A 16823-nucleotide genomic window follows, 5' to 3' on the forward strand; every position below is an offset into this window, starting at 1 on the left:
TTCTCGGGGACTGTTTGCTGACAGACCGCATGAAGGTTTTCAGCTCGTCCTGACAGCCAAGGGGGGGGCGGCTACCGCAGGGGCAGGAGGAAGGGGGGGTCCCTGCAGACCTGCTGTCAATGGGGGCAGCTCAGGAAGGCGAGCAAAATGAGCAGGGGTGGGAGAGGCAGCCTCGGGTTGTAAACAGGCAATATTCAGCTGTAAGTGGGACAGATTGGAAATGCTTCACTTGGAAACAGCTTTCACCTAAATAGGAACTCTCAGAGGGAGGAAAGGAAGGCCTAGGGCAGCCCCTATGGGGACAGAAAAGGCACCTTGGCAGGCCAAAGCTGCCCAGCCCAGCAGCCCCCAGATAGCAAGCTCGTGTCAAGTCAAGGCTAGCAGGCCAAAAACAAGGGCGAAGACGCAAAGGGCTGGGGAGGAAGGAGTCAGCTGAAGTCAACGTAGAACTTTCCCGGTCCCCCCTTCCCTGCGCGCAAACAGCACTGAGCTGCTTCCAGACCCTCACAGGCAGCAGCCACCTGCACCACCCAGGGGAAGGCGTCTTTTGAAGCAGGAGAGTATGTTAATGAACACACTGACAAAACACCCTTAACTTCCGGGGGGCAGTGTTTAGGGGGGCCACGTTAGCAGGAGCCCCTACCTACAGACAATTCCATCAGCTCTTCTATCTAGAAAAGCGATGTGCTTGGGATGTCCTTCTTGCAGGAAACATTCAACAATGGAATACATGCGATGTAAAAGAGACATTTAACACCATCGAGCTGATTAGCATGAGTAATTTAACATAAAGAACCCAGGGCTTGGAGAGGGGCAGCCTGCTGTTGCCTTCCAGCAGCTTCGTCGCCTGGAACCCATCGCTTAACCTCCCTGACCCCGCAAATGAAGGCAAACCCACTTGCTTCCTTTCCTCACAGAGCAGGTGAGAGGCCTCCGGGAGGAACCAAATGCAACATGCTATGCACTCTGTGAAAATGCCACTCAGCGGGAGGGTGTAGGTAGTAAACCCCAGATTCTACCCCGAGTCTGGGCAGGGCTGGCAAGTCTGGGATCGGGAGAGAGGCGGCTGGTCCCCTACTCCCACCAGTCACTCGACAAGAAGACAGTGACAACAATAAAGTCCCTTCCCCCCCCACTTTCTGTTCTTTCTATGAAAATCAACAAGCAACACAGAACCAGATTAATATCTCTCTGATTACTAAGTTGTCAGTTACCGGGTGAAACACTCTGTAATTTAATGATCAGCCCTGCTCCACAAGTCGACACTGATACGGGATCTGGGGTCCATACAGACACATTTGGGACACCCCCTTGTGCCTGTGCTCCCCACGCTCTTCCCCCCCACCCAGAATACGAGCTCCCCGTGACCCTCTGCCCGCGTGACCTCATTTAATCCAATGCTCCGCCCCCGTCTCACTTCACGGGACAGGGAGATCATGAGTTGTGCACACGGTGGGGTGGAGGGGCCAGCAGTGAAGTGGCTGAGGTGGGACAGCTCCCCCTGGAAGGGACGGCCCAAGCCCAGGGTTGCCTGTCCCAGGCCCTACCCCGCCACCTTGAGCCCGAGAGCTGGGAAGCTCTGGTTTGATCCAATGACTCTGCGAGGAGGTACATCTACCATCCCCGTTTGACAGATGAGAACACTGAATTTCCAAGAGGTGAAGACCCTCGCTGGGAAGTGGGCCCTGGTAGTGCAGCGTGGGGGCTCACAGCGGCCACCAGTATACTCTAGTCTCTCCCACCTCTTCCCGCAAGCCCACGCCCTCCAAAAAGCGCAGCCCTGCCACCTCTTCTGGGGTGGGACCATGAAGCACTTGGTTTCACAGGATGAGCTTTCCCAGCTGTGTAGGCAATCAGACCCCCTCCTGTCCGCTCCCACAGACACTGCATCAACAGCGCCTGAGCTGACCAGGTGTGGGCCCCCAGCGCTGGCCTGGACCATCACTCTCAGCCGCCATGCGCGGTGACTACAGGCACCATCTCTGATCCTTACTGCAACCCCGGGAGGCAGACATTACCTCCCCAGTGCGCAGGGAGGGAGGAGCCGGCTGGCCCATGGCCTTCCAGCCACAGAGAAGAGGAGCCGGGATCCAGAGCTGGTCTGGAGAATCCCAAACCCACACTTCCGTGGCCCAGTGGCCTCCTCCTCAGGGGACCTAGACATGAGAGGCCTCAGGAAAGTTGCAAAGGCCTGAGCCTGAGAGACAGTATTGGGGGACAGGCCCACTGGTGACCGCTAAGCCCCCAGGCTCTCGGTGGGAGTATAATGGATGCCGGCTGCATCCCTCGGAGCCTGGGATTCCTTTGACCCTTGGAGACTTCAACTGTATTAAAGCTGTTTTCCAAGCAACGGGTTGTGCCTGAAGCTATCATCTAAGGGCTCTCACCTTAGTCTTGGGTTAACCTTTTTGCAGAAAGGAGCTGACAGCCAAAGAAAAATCAGCTCAGTCTGAGAAATATTTGTTGTATGCCTTCCGTGCCCCAGGTACCTGACTAAGTGCTGGAGTCGGGGAGGAGAAAAAGACAGTCAGTCCTCACGGAGCTCAGAGAGAGCAAGAAACAGCCCCAGAGGGCCCGGCAGGCAGTGGATCTGGAAGAACTCTCCTCGGGGAGCCCCGGGAGAGCTCCCATGAACCGGCCGTGGCCGCCGCGCAGCCTCCCCGGCCGGCCTCCCCACGCTTTCTCGGACGAAGCAGCGGCCTGCCAGAAACTAAAAGAGGAACAGCAAACTGCTGAGGGCAAGGAAAGCTGCTCCTTGATCTGAGCTTGCCAAATTAGGGCAAAACCAAGCCCCTCCGAGTGAAAGGAAATCCAGCTGAGACTCACCAATTTCAGTTTTTAAAGACATGTGTGGTCTTGGGTTCCATTTCGTTGTAACATCTCCTCTTCCCTCCTCCTTGCAGTTTGCTATTCTGTATCGGCGGCCTCTTGGTAGTGCCCACTGCTGCCAGCACGGGTGTCCTTGCTGGAAACTGATACCCCCAGGGAAAGCTGCTTTGTTCTCTCTTGTTTTAATACCCCTAGGTCTCATCTTTGAAACCCTAAATTCCACAACAAAACCGCAAACACCCCGTTCCCCATAAGGCCTCCGACCCATGAGCTGTGAAATAATGCTGCCCACCTTTTTCATACCGTGGCACACACAGAAATGACAACATATGCCCAGGCCCCTTGAGGCTGCACACGGCCCCCCGCCCCTCCCAGAGCTAAGAGGATGGGATCTGAGCACACCTGTAACACCCGCTTCGGATACACCTGCTGGGAAGCTTTGGTTCCCATCGGATAAATGTCAGTGAACCTCGAGACAATCAGGACAGATGTGGAAGAGCCAGGCAGATCAGACGAAGGGGAAAGGGCCCATGTGCACACAACAGAAAACCAATGAGAGCTGACGGACACTGCTCCCACCCTGGGGCTCCTGTCTGCACGACCACGGTCTGAGCTGACATAGCCCAAACCCACATCAGAGAGACAACAAGGGGAGCATAGGACATTCAGTCACTGCAGAAGCTTTGGAGCCAACAAAGGCCATCCACCTTCCCAACGCAGAGGAGGAAACCAGAATTCTGTGTAATGTGGTGCAGGCTGGAGATATAAATAGCTTCTAAAAAGGTTAGGGAAAATGCACAGACGACAAATCTACAGTAGGTTACTAAGGGAAACCAGGATGCTTAGGGCCAGCAGCTCACCTGTTGAAGCTGTGTTGGGGAGGAACTCTGGGGCTCCTCCCAAACTCTGCTCTCTGGGCTCTTCGGGATGCAGTGTGGGGCTGCTGGCCCCTGGAGCCTGCGTAATGTGAGTGGGGGCTTCCTAAGCCCTACCGACGTGCCCTGCAGGCCCCCTCCAAAGGAAGGAAAACCTTTTTCCTAACTACATCTCTGTCTAGTTTCCATAAGCCTACTCACTCTCAAATTCCTCATCTGGCAGGAGTCTACCTTCGCGGCTACTGGGAGGATGCCTGCCTGAAGGCAGGAGGAGCCTGATGAGTGGCAAACCATGGCCCTCCCCCTGGTCCCTTCCCATTCTACAAGGCCCTTAGGTGCCTGCCACCCCAAGAAACCCAGAAGGTGGGGCATTCCAAGGCTGCCTCCCCTGGAGATTCCTTTCTGGAGGGAAAGTACTTCCCTGGTTCCCCAGAGGGCTTGGAGGGCAGCCACAGCTGCTGGGCTATGTCAAGTAAGAAACAGATCTCACTTGTCACTGAAAAGCCAATCCCAGGGACACCTAAGTTAAAGATATTTATAGCTCTCATGTATGCATCCTTGAACCTGTGTGTGTTTCAGCCAACAGACATAGCAACACCACACCCAAAAGCATACATAAGGACTTCCACACACTGAGGCAGTGGCTAAATCTGGAACTTTAGGGAACCCAAACGCATCCCCAACACACACCCTCCCGAGAGCAGGTATTCTGGGACCTGGGATAAACTGGGCGCCAGTCCTTCCCCCTTTAGGGTATCAAGTTCTGCCTTCCTGCCAAGGATTAAGAGATCAGCCTGGAGCCCATTGCTCAAGAGCAGCTTGCCAGGCTGCTCCCCAACAGCTCATCTGCACAGAGAGCGAGAGCTCTCCCCACTTCTCCTGAGCTCCAAACAGCACAGAGGCAGGAGGGAAAGTACTGCCTGTCCCGTCCCTCCCCGGTGGGCAATGGGGCTGCTGCGGAACCCACACTGAAGTCCTGAGAGGCGAGCAAGAAAGGAGAAGCTCCACCAAGGCCCAGGCCGGAAGCCAGACCCCTCCACCAGGCCCCGGGGAGGAGGAAGCCACCACGGCCCTCAACTTCCACTCCAAAATGCTGGGCAGTCAAAATGTCAGGGCCGCTCCTGGGCTTGGCCAAGAGAGGGGGGCTTCCCTTCGGCCAAGTGTGTTGGGGATGTTGAGGGATGTGCCCAGAAGAGCGCATGATGGGGACTAAAGCACACTCACATTCATATTCATTCATCCTCTCTCTCTCTCTCTCTGTGCCAATAGCCACAGAGGCCAAGGGGGAAGCGACCTCCTCCGGAAGGCCAAAGGTCATCTATGACAGTCATCTTTTATGTTCCCTAGTGTGTAAATTGGGCTAATGTTACCTATAGCTTTGAACTTGACTGGGGTCAAAGAGGATACCAAGAGCAAGCACAAAGACTAGAAGTTTCCACCCAAGGGAGGCACGATTTCTGTTATTCAAATACAGCGAGTGACCATTCTGAGCCAAGATTATGGAGAGAAAGTGACGTTTTCCAGGGCTGTGCGCTTCCTCCTTAGCCCTTCTTACCTCCCAAAGTAGAGTCAGCTGAAACCTACAGACCCCACTTGTTTCTCCAAGTGTACACTGGACTCCTAGCTCTTCTAAGTTTTTCTCCCGTCACTGGGCACGCAGGCTCTGACGGAGAAAGGTGACCATCTGATACCACAGGGCATTTAGAGCAGGGAGCACTGACTGCGTCCACGGGTCCAGTGATGGGGACTGTGGGACTCCTGAAGTACGAGCTGGCTCCATATCTCCGGGTGAGAAGGTTCTAGCATCTGGCATCTCGTGGAATTTCTGTCAACTGCAGACATAATACACTAGTCTCTTCTGCCCGTGACCCCCTGCCCCCAACAAAACTGCCCAGAGTGCAGTACTATCATTTCTTGTAATATTTATACCCATCTTCTATGAGCGAAGAACAGTGCCAGCCACTTTTACATACCTTAAACAGTTTAGGCCAGTCTACGACACTGCACCATAGTTTTGAATTATCCACGTTTTTACTAGATCACAAAGGTTAGGTACAGCCAGAATCACATGACCAGGATAGCAAGTGGGAGATCTGAGCTCGGGCCTCTTTGGTTCCAAAGCCCGTGGGCTTTTCTCTGCTGTCCGTGAGGCTTCAAAATGTCTCTCTACATGTGCGTATGCATGTCTGTGTGTTTATTGACCATTACTGTTATCGTAGATTAATCTGATGCTGATTCATAGAGGCATGAGATCTTAATGACCAAGAACAACACAGGAATCTCCTATTTAACACACATGAACAGGTATCTGGTTCAGATCCTTCTCTCTATGCTATCATCAGCCATGGCAGATCCCTATCTTAAATTTATTCTTTTGTAATCCCCAGGTGCTTAGCACCGTGCTAGGCATGCACTGGGCACTCCTCATTTAATCTCCTTGATGATTACATTGCTAAGATTGCTTATTAGTAATAAACCCGTTAAGTGCTGAAAGATGAATTATCACTAACTTTTATCTAAAAGGGAAAGTTCCAGACACTGGGAAAAACACCAAGCGGCCTTAAAACACATCTTGGTCAACAGAGTAGGTGTCCCACCACTGGGTGAAAACAGGAATATGTGAACCTTCCTAATAGTTTGATCCCATTTGGAATGTGTCTTACAATCGCCACGGGACACAGCAATCATGAGGACTTGTGGGAAGCCCTGGTTTTGTGAGTGGGTCCAACTTCAGGTGATGATTTGGATCTGGGTTCTCTCCTCTGCAGTGGTAGCACACAACCCCCGTTCAGAGAATGGCTGTCCAGATTCCAGGTACCATGTCTACAGACCCACAAGGAATCCATTCAACCCAGGTGGCATCTCGGCCTCTCCTGTGGCTTCCTGTGTGTATAACCACCTCAAACTGGGGCAAATTCAGACCCATGTCCTAATCCCAACAATACCTGTCAGTAGCTGTGTGACCTGAGGTCAGCTACCTAGCTTCTCTGAGCCCCAGTTTCCCCATCTGCAGAGCTAGAATACCACTTAGCTCATGGGGTCGTTTTGTGGAGAGAAGAGTATTTGCATGTGGCCGCCCCATGCCTGATACGCAGAAGGAACTCAGTAAATACTAGTTGGGTTTGAAGGTGCACAGAACAGGTCTGACACACACATCCTGTTGAATAGGGCTCGCGGTCAAATGAATGGTCATGGTGACAAGTTAAAGGAGAAAAGGGAAGAGGTGGTAGTGAGAGCAGTTAAAATTAGAGACGATATTTAAAATCCGGCCTCCTTTTCAACCAACGATAAATGTTATTTATCAACCGTACGGCTCAAAAGTTGGTTTTACTTAATGGACTGTGTTCTGCCTCTTGCCCTCCATACGTTCCTATAGAATAAGTAACAGCTACGAGGTAGGCAGCCTGAAGGGGCCCCGGCAAGCTAAGGACTGGTTGTAGTGACTTGGGTCGGTTTGGTGAAGGGGGACAGCCTCTGGCACCTTGCGCTGCCAACAGTTTCTCTATGCTCAGATGCTCCTCTAACTTAACAGTTTAGAAACCAGAAGCCCCATCAAGACACCCTCCATAAGGCATTTCTCAGAATCCAACCTGGAACCACAATTCTGAAATCCAAATCTAGAAAAGCTGCAAAGAATAGCTCCCCTTTATTGAGCACCTACCCGAGTGCGCCAGGCTCAGTACTAAGCATCTGGCATATAATATACGAACAGGGAATGTTCTGAAACCCATCGCATGGATAAGGAAACTGTACTAGCGGACATCCGCCAGAGCACTCTCTAAGCCCCTCAGCTGTTCCCATGTCCTCAAGGACTCAAGTCTGCTTGCCACGTGGAAACTTCTGCCCATGTCTAATCACAGGGCTGGATTCTGTAAAACTTCATCACACGCAATCATCCCGGCCCCACAGCAAAAGTGGGTCTGGGAAGAGGGACAGAGACAGGGAGGAGAGCCACCTCTGATTTGCTAACGGTCAGAGGCTGCCAGGAGGATTGTGCATTTTCTTTCTGCACAATAATCTCTCCCAAAGAAAACCCAGACAAAGTCACCTGGCCTTCCTGGGGGGGGGGGGGGAGGAGGAGCTCTTCCTCCAAGACTCATACTGAACTCCTAACCCTTCCTCCTCCTCCCTACCCCAGGGAGTGGCTGGATGATTGTTGTTTCATTTCTTTTTTTCCCTGTGGTCCTCTGGTAACACCACAAATTACGTTTGCAGGGACTCGAGTCCCAGAGAGCAATGATGTTGTAATAAACATAACCAGGACCAAATGCCTTCCCATCATATTAGATGATGCCATTTCGCACCAATCAGGCTCCTCGGGCAGGCAGACCACTCACCAATGAGGGACCAGACAGAGGCTGTGAGGGGGAGACCTGGTCATCTGCAACTAAAAATAAGGGCGCTTCACGATTGGCCGCTGCCACTTTGCAACAGGAGTTGGGACCCACACACCAGGCACCATACACAAAGCACACACAGGCAAAAACTTTCATAGCCCAGGGGTTCGCACGGGGTGGGCTGGGATGGGTTTGTTGTTGGGTTGTGTGGGTTTTGTTTTTTCCTTTTCCTAATTTGCTGACTTGAAAAAAGAAATAAAGACTTGATTCACAGGGGCCCCTCGAAGACACACCCTCCTTCCTAGACATCTGTTTCCAAAGGCCATGTACAGCCACCCCGAATTAAGGAAAGGCAAGGGGGTGTCGGCCAGGGGCCAAGACACTCACCTGTCCGGCCGTGTCATAGAGTCCCAGGAGGTACTGCTTGCCCCCTACGGTGACGCTGACTGCAAGGGCAGAAGTGGGGGCGGGGAGAGAAGCTCGATTATCTAGGGTCTGGGGCAATCTCCCTCCCCATCAGGACCCGCTTATGCCAACCCAGCTGGAAGCATGCGGGCGCTCCCCGGGAGATGTCACCCCTTTTCCCTTGTGCCGAGCTCACTGTTAAGTGGCAGTGAGGCCGGGGTGTGATGTGGCCCCACTTGCCCACTCCCTTCTCCCAAGTCCCTGGCCACGTCTCGCCCAGTGCCCCAAGTGTTTCGCCGGGGGATTTGGGGCAGTAGGGAGGAGGCCGTGGGAAGGTCAAGGAGGTCGGCCCAGGGCGTCCGAGGGCTGGGAAGTGCGGGGAGCCGGGACTGGGCCGGGGGTGGGGCGGGGTAGGAAGACGGGTCTCCTCTGCCCGCGACAAGGAGGGCCAGAGGGGAGGCCTGGGGGTGGGGCCGGGAGCCCCGCGTAGGGCCAGGCGCCGGAGAGGGTGGGGAGCGCGCTCGGGGGAGGCGGCGAGGGGGCTCCGCCAAAGTTGCTCCAAAGTTCCCGGCCCGGGGAGGGGGGCCCCTTAGTCAGCAGTTCCGAGGCTTACCTGCGTAGTGGTCGAAGACGGTGGGCACGTACTCCTCCGGGAAGGCGTCGTTGGCATAGCTCATGAGTAGGCACGTCTTGCCCACCGCCCCGTCGCCGACCACCACGCACTTGAGCATCAGCGCGCCGGGCCCGTGAGCCATGCTGCGGCCGGCCGGCCTCCGGGCATGGTCCCCCCGGAGCCCCCGCCCCGGCCCCGGGCTCAGCCCCAGCCCGCCTGGGGGGTCCGCCGCCGCCGCCGCTCCGCGCAGCAGGGCCGCCCCCCCGGCCCCATGCAGCGGCTCCCCCCGCCCGAGGGGAGGGGGCGGCGGGCCCGGGGCGCTGCCGCCGCCTCGGTCGCTGCCCGGATCCCCGCCCGGGCCCCGGTCGCCGCGCCCGCCCGCTGCCCCCGCCGCTCGGCGCCCGCGCCCTCTCCCCGGCCCGGCCTCCCCAGGAGGATCCGCTGGATCATAAGACTGGCCGGCCCCCGGGGGAGACAGCAACTTTGGGGAGGGCAGCGGAGGGGAGGGGCCAGGCGGCTCTCCCCGCCCCGCGCCGGCCCGGGCCCCCTCCCGGCTGGGCCCCGGAGGAGGGCGGGCCCAGGCGCCTCCGCGAGCGCCGGCCGCCCGCCCCGCGCCCCCGCCCGCCGGCTCCGCGCCCCGCGCCGGGCGCCCCGCCCGAGGCCGCCGCTCGGCCCTGCCCGCTCACCCTAGCTTGACTCCCCGCGAGGGCTGGGGAGGGGGCGAGGGGGAGGAGCCGCGGAGCTGCCGGGGGGGGGGGCGGCGGGGGGGGAAGGTGAGGCTGGGGGAGGGGGCCGAAAGGGAAGCGCTCGGGGGGAGCCAAGGGCTCCTCGCGCAAGTGCCCGCAGCGCCCGGAAGCGTCCAAAGGCCCCGGTGCTGGAAGAAGACGCGGAGGCCTCTTGGGGAACCACGACGACTTCAACGATGACGCAATAGTCATGCAAAATTGTACATATATATTTAAACTCCACCCGGAAGGCAGGATCCATCCTATCGGCCTCTAAGAGCACAACAGAACTAGCAATCGGGGAAGGAAGAAAGGCCAAGAGGTTTTTAAAAAAAATTTTTTTAAGGTGCGCGGGGTGGTAGGGGAGGGTGGTGGTGGTCCCACAGCTGTAGAGTAGGGACTCCCGGCTTATTGCTTGGTTCCCCACGCCACCACCACCACCCCAGGCTGTGTTCACTGCACGGAGCTTGAATCATTTACTTTGAAACTGGTGACTAAGGGAGTTACAGCATCTTGGACCTTTGAAGCAACCCCCAGCCAGCCAGCAAAGGGAGACCCTGCGGGCTCCGGATGCGGCAAATGTACCCGTGCTTCCTCTGGAGGCAGCATTCTCAGAGGTCCCCTTGCAGTCTCGAGTGTCCTTCGAAGGTGTTAGGTTGTGATCCCTGAGGAGTGATACTCTTGCTCTAAGACTTGGCCGGTGATCCAGGGAGCAACCCCTGACCCCTGCCTGGGCAAAGCTCGGAAACACCATCTGGCCAGGTCCTGTTCACTGGCCTCTTGACCATTAGGCACCCGGCCGAGGGCAGGGGAGAGTGGGTACGCCCCACGCTGACAGCATACCCCCTACCCCCTGCTCACACGGAGAAATCGCTTTCTTTCATTGATTCACAAGATTGGAAAATGTTATGTTGAGAGGCCGTGTGGAGGTCAACTGGACCATCTCCCTTAGCTCTCCCCGAGGTTGTAGGTAAGCAAACACCTAGGGAGGCAAAGTGGTTATCCCAAAGGCTCCCAGCTAATTCCGGCAGTCAAAGAAGGAGCACACTTTGGGGGAATGTCCCCATGCCTCACTTACCAGGCCTCGATTCTCAAACCCCTAATCAGATTTCTACTGTCCCGGAAAGACTTCCTAGATTATTGGAAGGTCCTTGTGGAGTCACACTGAACATCTCATGAGACCCCTCCATTTGGGTCAAAGTGTGGGTATTGCCATTGCCCCACTGCTTTAGGTTATGCGGTGAATCTGGAAGGTAGTTTGTGTGTACGGAATGACAGGTTAAGGAAGGCAGTACAGTGCCTTGAAGTCAGATCTTGGTTCAAGGCCGGTCTCTGTCACTTTCGGGAGGACTAGTCCCCTTTGCCTAGAGACCATTTCTTCAGGCAGCGTGTATAGAGACTGGTGTCCTGAAAGGAAGGTCTATCAGAAGAGGTTAAGGAGCTCCCAGAGTAGCCCCAGCAGGGAAAGTGCATTGGGTCCCAGCTCTGACAACCATTAACCGTGTTACCTTGGGCATGTCACTTCTCTTCTCCTGGCCTCAGCTTTCTCATCTATAAATGTGAGCTCATCCATAAGGGTGGAGACGCCCCTGAGAACCCTGGAGCCCTTCAGAATGTGTCCTGACAGACCCTGGCAAAAGCTTTCGGACAAGGGGAGAAGCAGTTGCTGGAGACATGGGGAAGGCCTTTATGAGGGATGACGAGGTCTGTCCTGGGGCTGCAGGAGAGAGGCTTCTCAGAGGTTTCCCCCGTCCAGGACTCTTTCCTCTCAGTTCTTACAATACTTCTCAAAGTGGCAGATACTTACTAGGGATCCAGGGAGCTGGAGGATGAGCTCCAGAACCTTGAAAAATGGCAGGGACCCCAGGTTCTGGATGCTCTGGGAGAAGCTCTGGGAATGTCAGAGCACTCCAATGGGGTGCTGATGTCAGATGAATCATGCAGTGGTGACTTCACTGGCCATGGTGACCTCATCCCTTTGGCCCATAGAAAAACCAAAACTGGGGCGCCTGGGTGGCTCAGTCGTTAAGCGTCTGCCTTCGGCTCAGGTCATGATCCCAGGGTCCTGGGATTGAGCCCCACATTGGGCTCCCTGCTTGGCGGGAAGCCTGCTTCTCCCTCTCCCTCTCCCCCTGCTTGTGTTCCCTCTCTCGCTGTGTCTCTCTCTGTCAAATAAATAAATAAAATCTTTAAAAAAAAAAAAAAAGAAAGAAAAACCAAAACTGACTGCCAGGAATACTTAGAGCTCTGGGCTGATTCCACCAGTGTGTAAGTGGAGTGTAGTTGGGGGGGGGGTACTTATCTTGGATGCCCCAGGTCAGCCCAAGCCCACAGATGGGTTAGCTGGAAGAACCAAACAGATCTCAACAGAAAGCTTACTTTCCTATGAGCAAAGAAGATAATGCCTCAAGTGGTTAAAACAAAAGCAAACAAACCAAACACACACACACACACACACACACACACACACACACAAAAACCAAACCAAAACAAAACCCCAAAAAACAGTTTTCCAATTTCAGGATTGGAGGGACAGGAGGCAACTTTGTTTCTAAGCATCCCATAGACTCTGTGCTTGCTTTTGTCCCTTTGTGACTGCCAATGTCAAAACACACACAGGTCTGTGTGAGAACAGTGAAATCTATCCTTAGCCTTCCCCTCTTTTCCCTCTACTTCCTCCTCTTCATTGATTCATCCAGTGTTTCATTTCACAAGTATTTACTGAGGTCCACTAGATGCCAGGCTTTATTCCTGGACGCGGGACGAAGAGCTGGAAAGCCACAGTTGCTGGAAAGGGAGGTGGAAACAAGCTGATGAGCAAGCAGGTAATTACTATATAATGTGGTCAGTGCTATACTGGAGGCTAAGGAACAGCCTTCTGGAAGTGCAGAGAAGGTTGTTAGTACCTAGCTGTATGTCTGCTGAGGAAGGATTTGCAGAAAGGGATCACTGGCCTGGGGTTTAAGAGGCCAATAGGAGTAAGATAAGAATGGCTAGGAAAGACAGCCCTGCACAGGGTAGGAAGACACAGCACACAATTTTTTGGGATTGGTGAACCATCTAGGGTGGACAGAGTAGAGGATTAGTGGTCTAGGGAAACTGGTTTGTATTCAATTGGGCACTTAATTGAGAATTTGCAGAGCCGTGTACTGTGCCCAGGTATTGTGTGGGTACTTGGTACTCATCTATGTGGGCCTTCTTCTTTGGCCCCCAAAACAACCACACGAGATAAAATTTGTAGAGAACATCTCTTGGGTTGTCTGCTTATCCAGAACAGACCATTTGCTTCTGCTAAATGTTCTCTCTCCTTTATTCTCTGTGATCATGTGGTTTAAATAGAAGCTGCTATCTTCTTACACATCCTGCCCCTGACCCCTGTTGATTAGCCCTGGGTGGGTGCTTGAGCCAAGACGGGACAGTCAGAGCCCTTCCTGAAAGGTTTGAATTTGGGATTCAAAACAGGAGTCTCCCCTGTTTTGCTAACTAAACTAGATGTGAGCCTGGAAGCTGTTGGTCATTCATGTTTCATGTTTCATGTTTCAGCCATTCATGAAATAACCAATCCAAGAAAATAAAGCTAAAATGCAGAGAGAAACAAAAATGGAAATACAAATCCTCCCTTACCACCACCCCTCAAAAAGGCAGAGACAATACAGGCTATTTGTGAGTTCTGCTTCTAGTTATCCCTGAGACCCTGTTGTACTATTGTCCTTAAGTTGGTCACTTGAGCTCATGAGTTTCTCCTCCCCTTTTGCCTAATGAGTATGGGGTCATTTTCTGTCACTGGTAACCAAAGGAATCCTGCCTATAGTTGAGATTGGTGATGTACAGAGAAATGAAGAAATTTGCCCAAAGCCACACAGCTGGTAAGTGGCAGAGATAGATTTCAAAATGATCTGTCTTCAAAGCTCAGCTATTTCCCACGTTCCACAGAAGGGAGGCATCCAAAGTTTTTCAATAGGAAAATGACAAGTTTAGAGCTCTCTTTTGAGAAGATCACTCTGGTGGTGGTGTAGAAGATAAATTTGGAGGGCATGAGAGTGAAGGCAGAGAGCATGAGAAGGAGAGAGGTCATGAAGGTCTGAACTGAGCATCGCTGTGAAAATAAAGAGGCGGCCCTGGGGATCAGGGCTATGTAGATGACAGAATCCGCTGGGCTTGGTGACACAGCATGCGGAAGAGGACGCTAACTCTGAGGCTTCTATGTTATGTTTGAATTGACCTTCTCCCTCTCTTTTGCTTTTTAACCAGCTGAGCCACCCAGGCGCCCTCTCTTTTGCTTTTTAAACTCCTGTTTTTATTTTCTCTACTCCTTCATTGGGCTTCTTGCTCACTTTTCAATACTTTCCCATCTCCTGTTCCTAACCTTGCAACTAACTGCTTAAACCAAGCTCAGAGTAGAACTCCAGAAGGACAGTAAGGCCCTAAAATATATTCATTTTTTAAACATTTTGTTTGTGTCCCCTCACATCTACCCCAGAAACGGAAAAATGGATTCCAATAGATCATTTGGTCTCTAGGCTAGGATGCTTTGGGTTGCAAGAAATAGAAAAGTCAACCCAATTGGCTTCACCAGCAAAGGAAGTATATGGACTTCTTTAGTCGAAACATCCAGAAGTCACTCGAGCTTCAGACACGGCTTGATCAAAACTCTGGCTCTATTTTTACACCACACTGCCCAGGAGGAGAGAGAGCTTCTCTTGACTCACTCATTGCACAAAAGTTTGGATTTCCTCTGATCAGATCAGCTTGGTTCATCCCTGAACCAGTCATGGCAGCCAACAGGATGTCAGACAGTCGTTGCCTTACACCTGGCCTACTGCCCATCTCTGAAACCATCGCTGTGACAAGGGGTTGGGACTCCTCTGATCGGGCCTATCGGGGCCCACCCAAGGCCAGAGCTTTGCTCCCCCTCAGATTCTGTGGTTCCCCCACAGTGGGTGGCAGGTATGGGGGGGATGTGCGTGGGGGAGGCAACCAGCAATTCCATTCCATCAGGATTATCACGTACCAAGGTTCCTAGGCCTTCCCAAGCTATACTAGAAATAAAGAACTTTAGGAGAAGCAAAATTCAAGGGAGGGGAAAGTGAGAAGGATCCAAGTCAAATCATGATTTGTTCCAAATTTCAGTGAGTTGGTTTGTCAATACCTAAATTTGGGCTCACTCTGAATCCCTAATTCTTGGCCTATAGTGGGTACTCTTCTCCACCCTCTGAACCTCTTTCTTAGAATTATTGGTAAGGAGGTGGAATGGTTATCATCCTTTTACCTGGGCTGTTCTTGTCTTCTGTTGTGCTTCTTTCCTCCACACATGCCCAGTATTTTCAGATTGAAGCCTCTTCTCTCTCTAGGGCTCTCCTGCTTCCCAGACTCTACTTGGCCCACCTTCATAGCATCATGCCATATGCTATATCCACTCCTCTTTTCTTTCCCACCGCTAAAACCTCCTGTCAGCACCCTTTTTTCTTAGGACTCAGACATGATGTAACTTGCATAGTTTTTTTTTTAGCTAAGGTGTTAGTAATGGCTTAAACATTGTAGCATTTCTTAAAGGTCAATGGTCCAGGGGCGCCTGGGTGGCTCAGTCGTTAAGTGTCTGCCTTCAGCTCAGGTCATGATCCCAGGTCCTGGGATCAAGCCCCACACTGGGCTCCTGCTCAGCGAAAAGCTTGCTTCTCCCTCTCCCACCCCCCTGCTTGTGTTCCCTCTCTCACTGTGTCTCTCTCTGTCAAATAATAAATAAAATCTTTAAAAAATTTAAAAAAAATTTTTTTAAACATCAATGGTCCTTCATGATCAGAACAATAAATAGATCTAATAAGATTGGCTCACTTGGTTTTCATTTCTCTTTATATTTCTAGAATATAAAAAAAATAAAAATAGAATATAGCCAGATCCCTTTTTTCCAGTTCATTACATACCAGAAACTCAGAAGTATGTCCCAGCCTCTGAGAATTTTGGCTCAAGAACCATTAATAATATTTTGCCATCTTAATTCCTGTCTTCTTCTGCAATCTGAGGTCAGAAGACAAGTCATTATAACTGATGGTGTTGCTACCAGTTGCTGAACTATAGAAAAGGATGCTTCCCTCGAGGTTGTTGGTATGGAATACTCATATGATCTGGGAGCGACCCCCTCTCATAAGCTCCAAAGGAGACTGGATCACAGATTCCTCTTCCAGAAACGAAATCAGGGATTTTATTCCTCATGCTTCGGTACTAAGAGTGCCAGAAAGCCATCCAAGACTCACGAATGGAAGTTCCTCCATGTGGATGTTTTAGCCACTCAGCATCACGACGACATTTTGAATTGTGGGAATCTTCCCCTTCGTGAGTCTTGGTGGGAAGAAAAGATCATCCCTTATGGAGGCTGAAGATTACAGACTCTTGCTTTCCTTGTCAGACTCTAGAGCTAGGGCAACTAGAGTTAAATACAGGGCACGGTCTGTGAGGGGATTGCAGCTTTAGCGGTGGGTACACAATCTAGTTCCTGACAGGAAGTGGCACCTAAGGGCAGGCGGTGGTCGTGGTGCCTGTGGTCGATTTAAGTTCCTGGTGCAGAAGTGACAGCTCTACACACTGACTGTCCAGAGTTTGGTGGCAGCAATGGTACCAGAAGTGGTTTTTCTCATCAGAATAGTGTCTGAGGCATGTGTCGGGCACAGTTCCTATAAAGACAGTCTTGAGCAGCTTCTCTGGCCCTTCCGCAATCCTGTGAGCTACCATGATCCTTTGAGGTTCCTTGTCTGTTCAATCAGCCACAGACAGCTTCTGTTCCTTGCAACCCAGCCTCTTGAGAAGGGGCTGGAAGAGCACATCACTGTGTTGACTGCGCTTCATGCTGAGGGAGTGGAGATTCCCATTTCTACCATACCCGAGTAACGGGTACCAGACTACCTTTTGTCTTAGTCCATTCAGGCTGCTATACCAAAATACCACAGACTGGGTAGGTTATAAGCAACAGAAACTTAATTCTCACAGTTCTAGGGGCTGGGAGTTTGGGATCAGTCTACCAGCATGGTTGGGTGAGGGCCCTCTT

At 52.5% G+C, this 16823-nt stretch overlaps 1 protein-coding gene across 1 annotated transcript in view; it reads right to left on the reverse strand.

Annotated features, from left to right (window-relative positions):
* Positions 1-9407, reverse strand: part of RHOQ (ras homolog family member Q) — a 38201-nt gene extending 28794 nt beyond the window's left edge. The window contains exons 1-2 of the mRNA XM_036121671.2: positions 9060-9407; positions 8429-8487 (exon numbers count right to left, since the gene is read on the reverse strand). Coding sequence (XP_035977564.2) covers positions 8429-8487; positions 9060-9201 — 201 coding nt within the window. The 5' untranslated portion in view covers positions 9202-9407. The remainder of the gene's footprint in view (positions 1-8428; positions 8488-9059) is intronic.
* Between the last annotated feature and the right edge of the window lie 7416 nt (positions 9408-16823).

Source organism: Halichoerus grypus, chromosome 10 (genome assembly GCF_964656455.1).
Source record: "Halichoerus grypus chromosome 10, mHalGry1.hap1.1, whole genome shotgun sequence".
Taxonomy (NCBI): Eukaryota; Metazoa; Chordata; class Mammalia; order Carnivora; family Phocidae; genus Halichoerus; species Halichoerus grypus.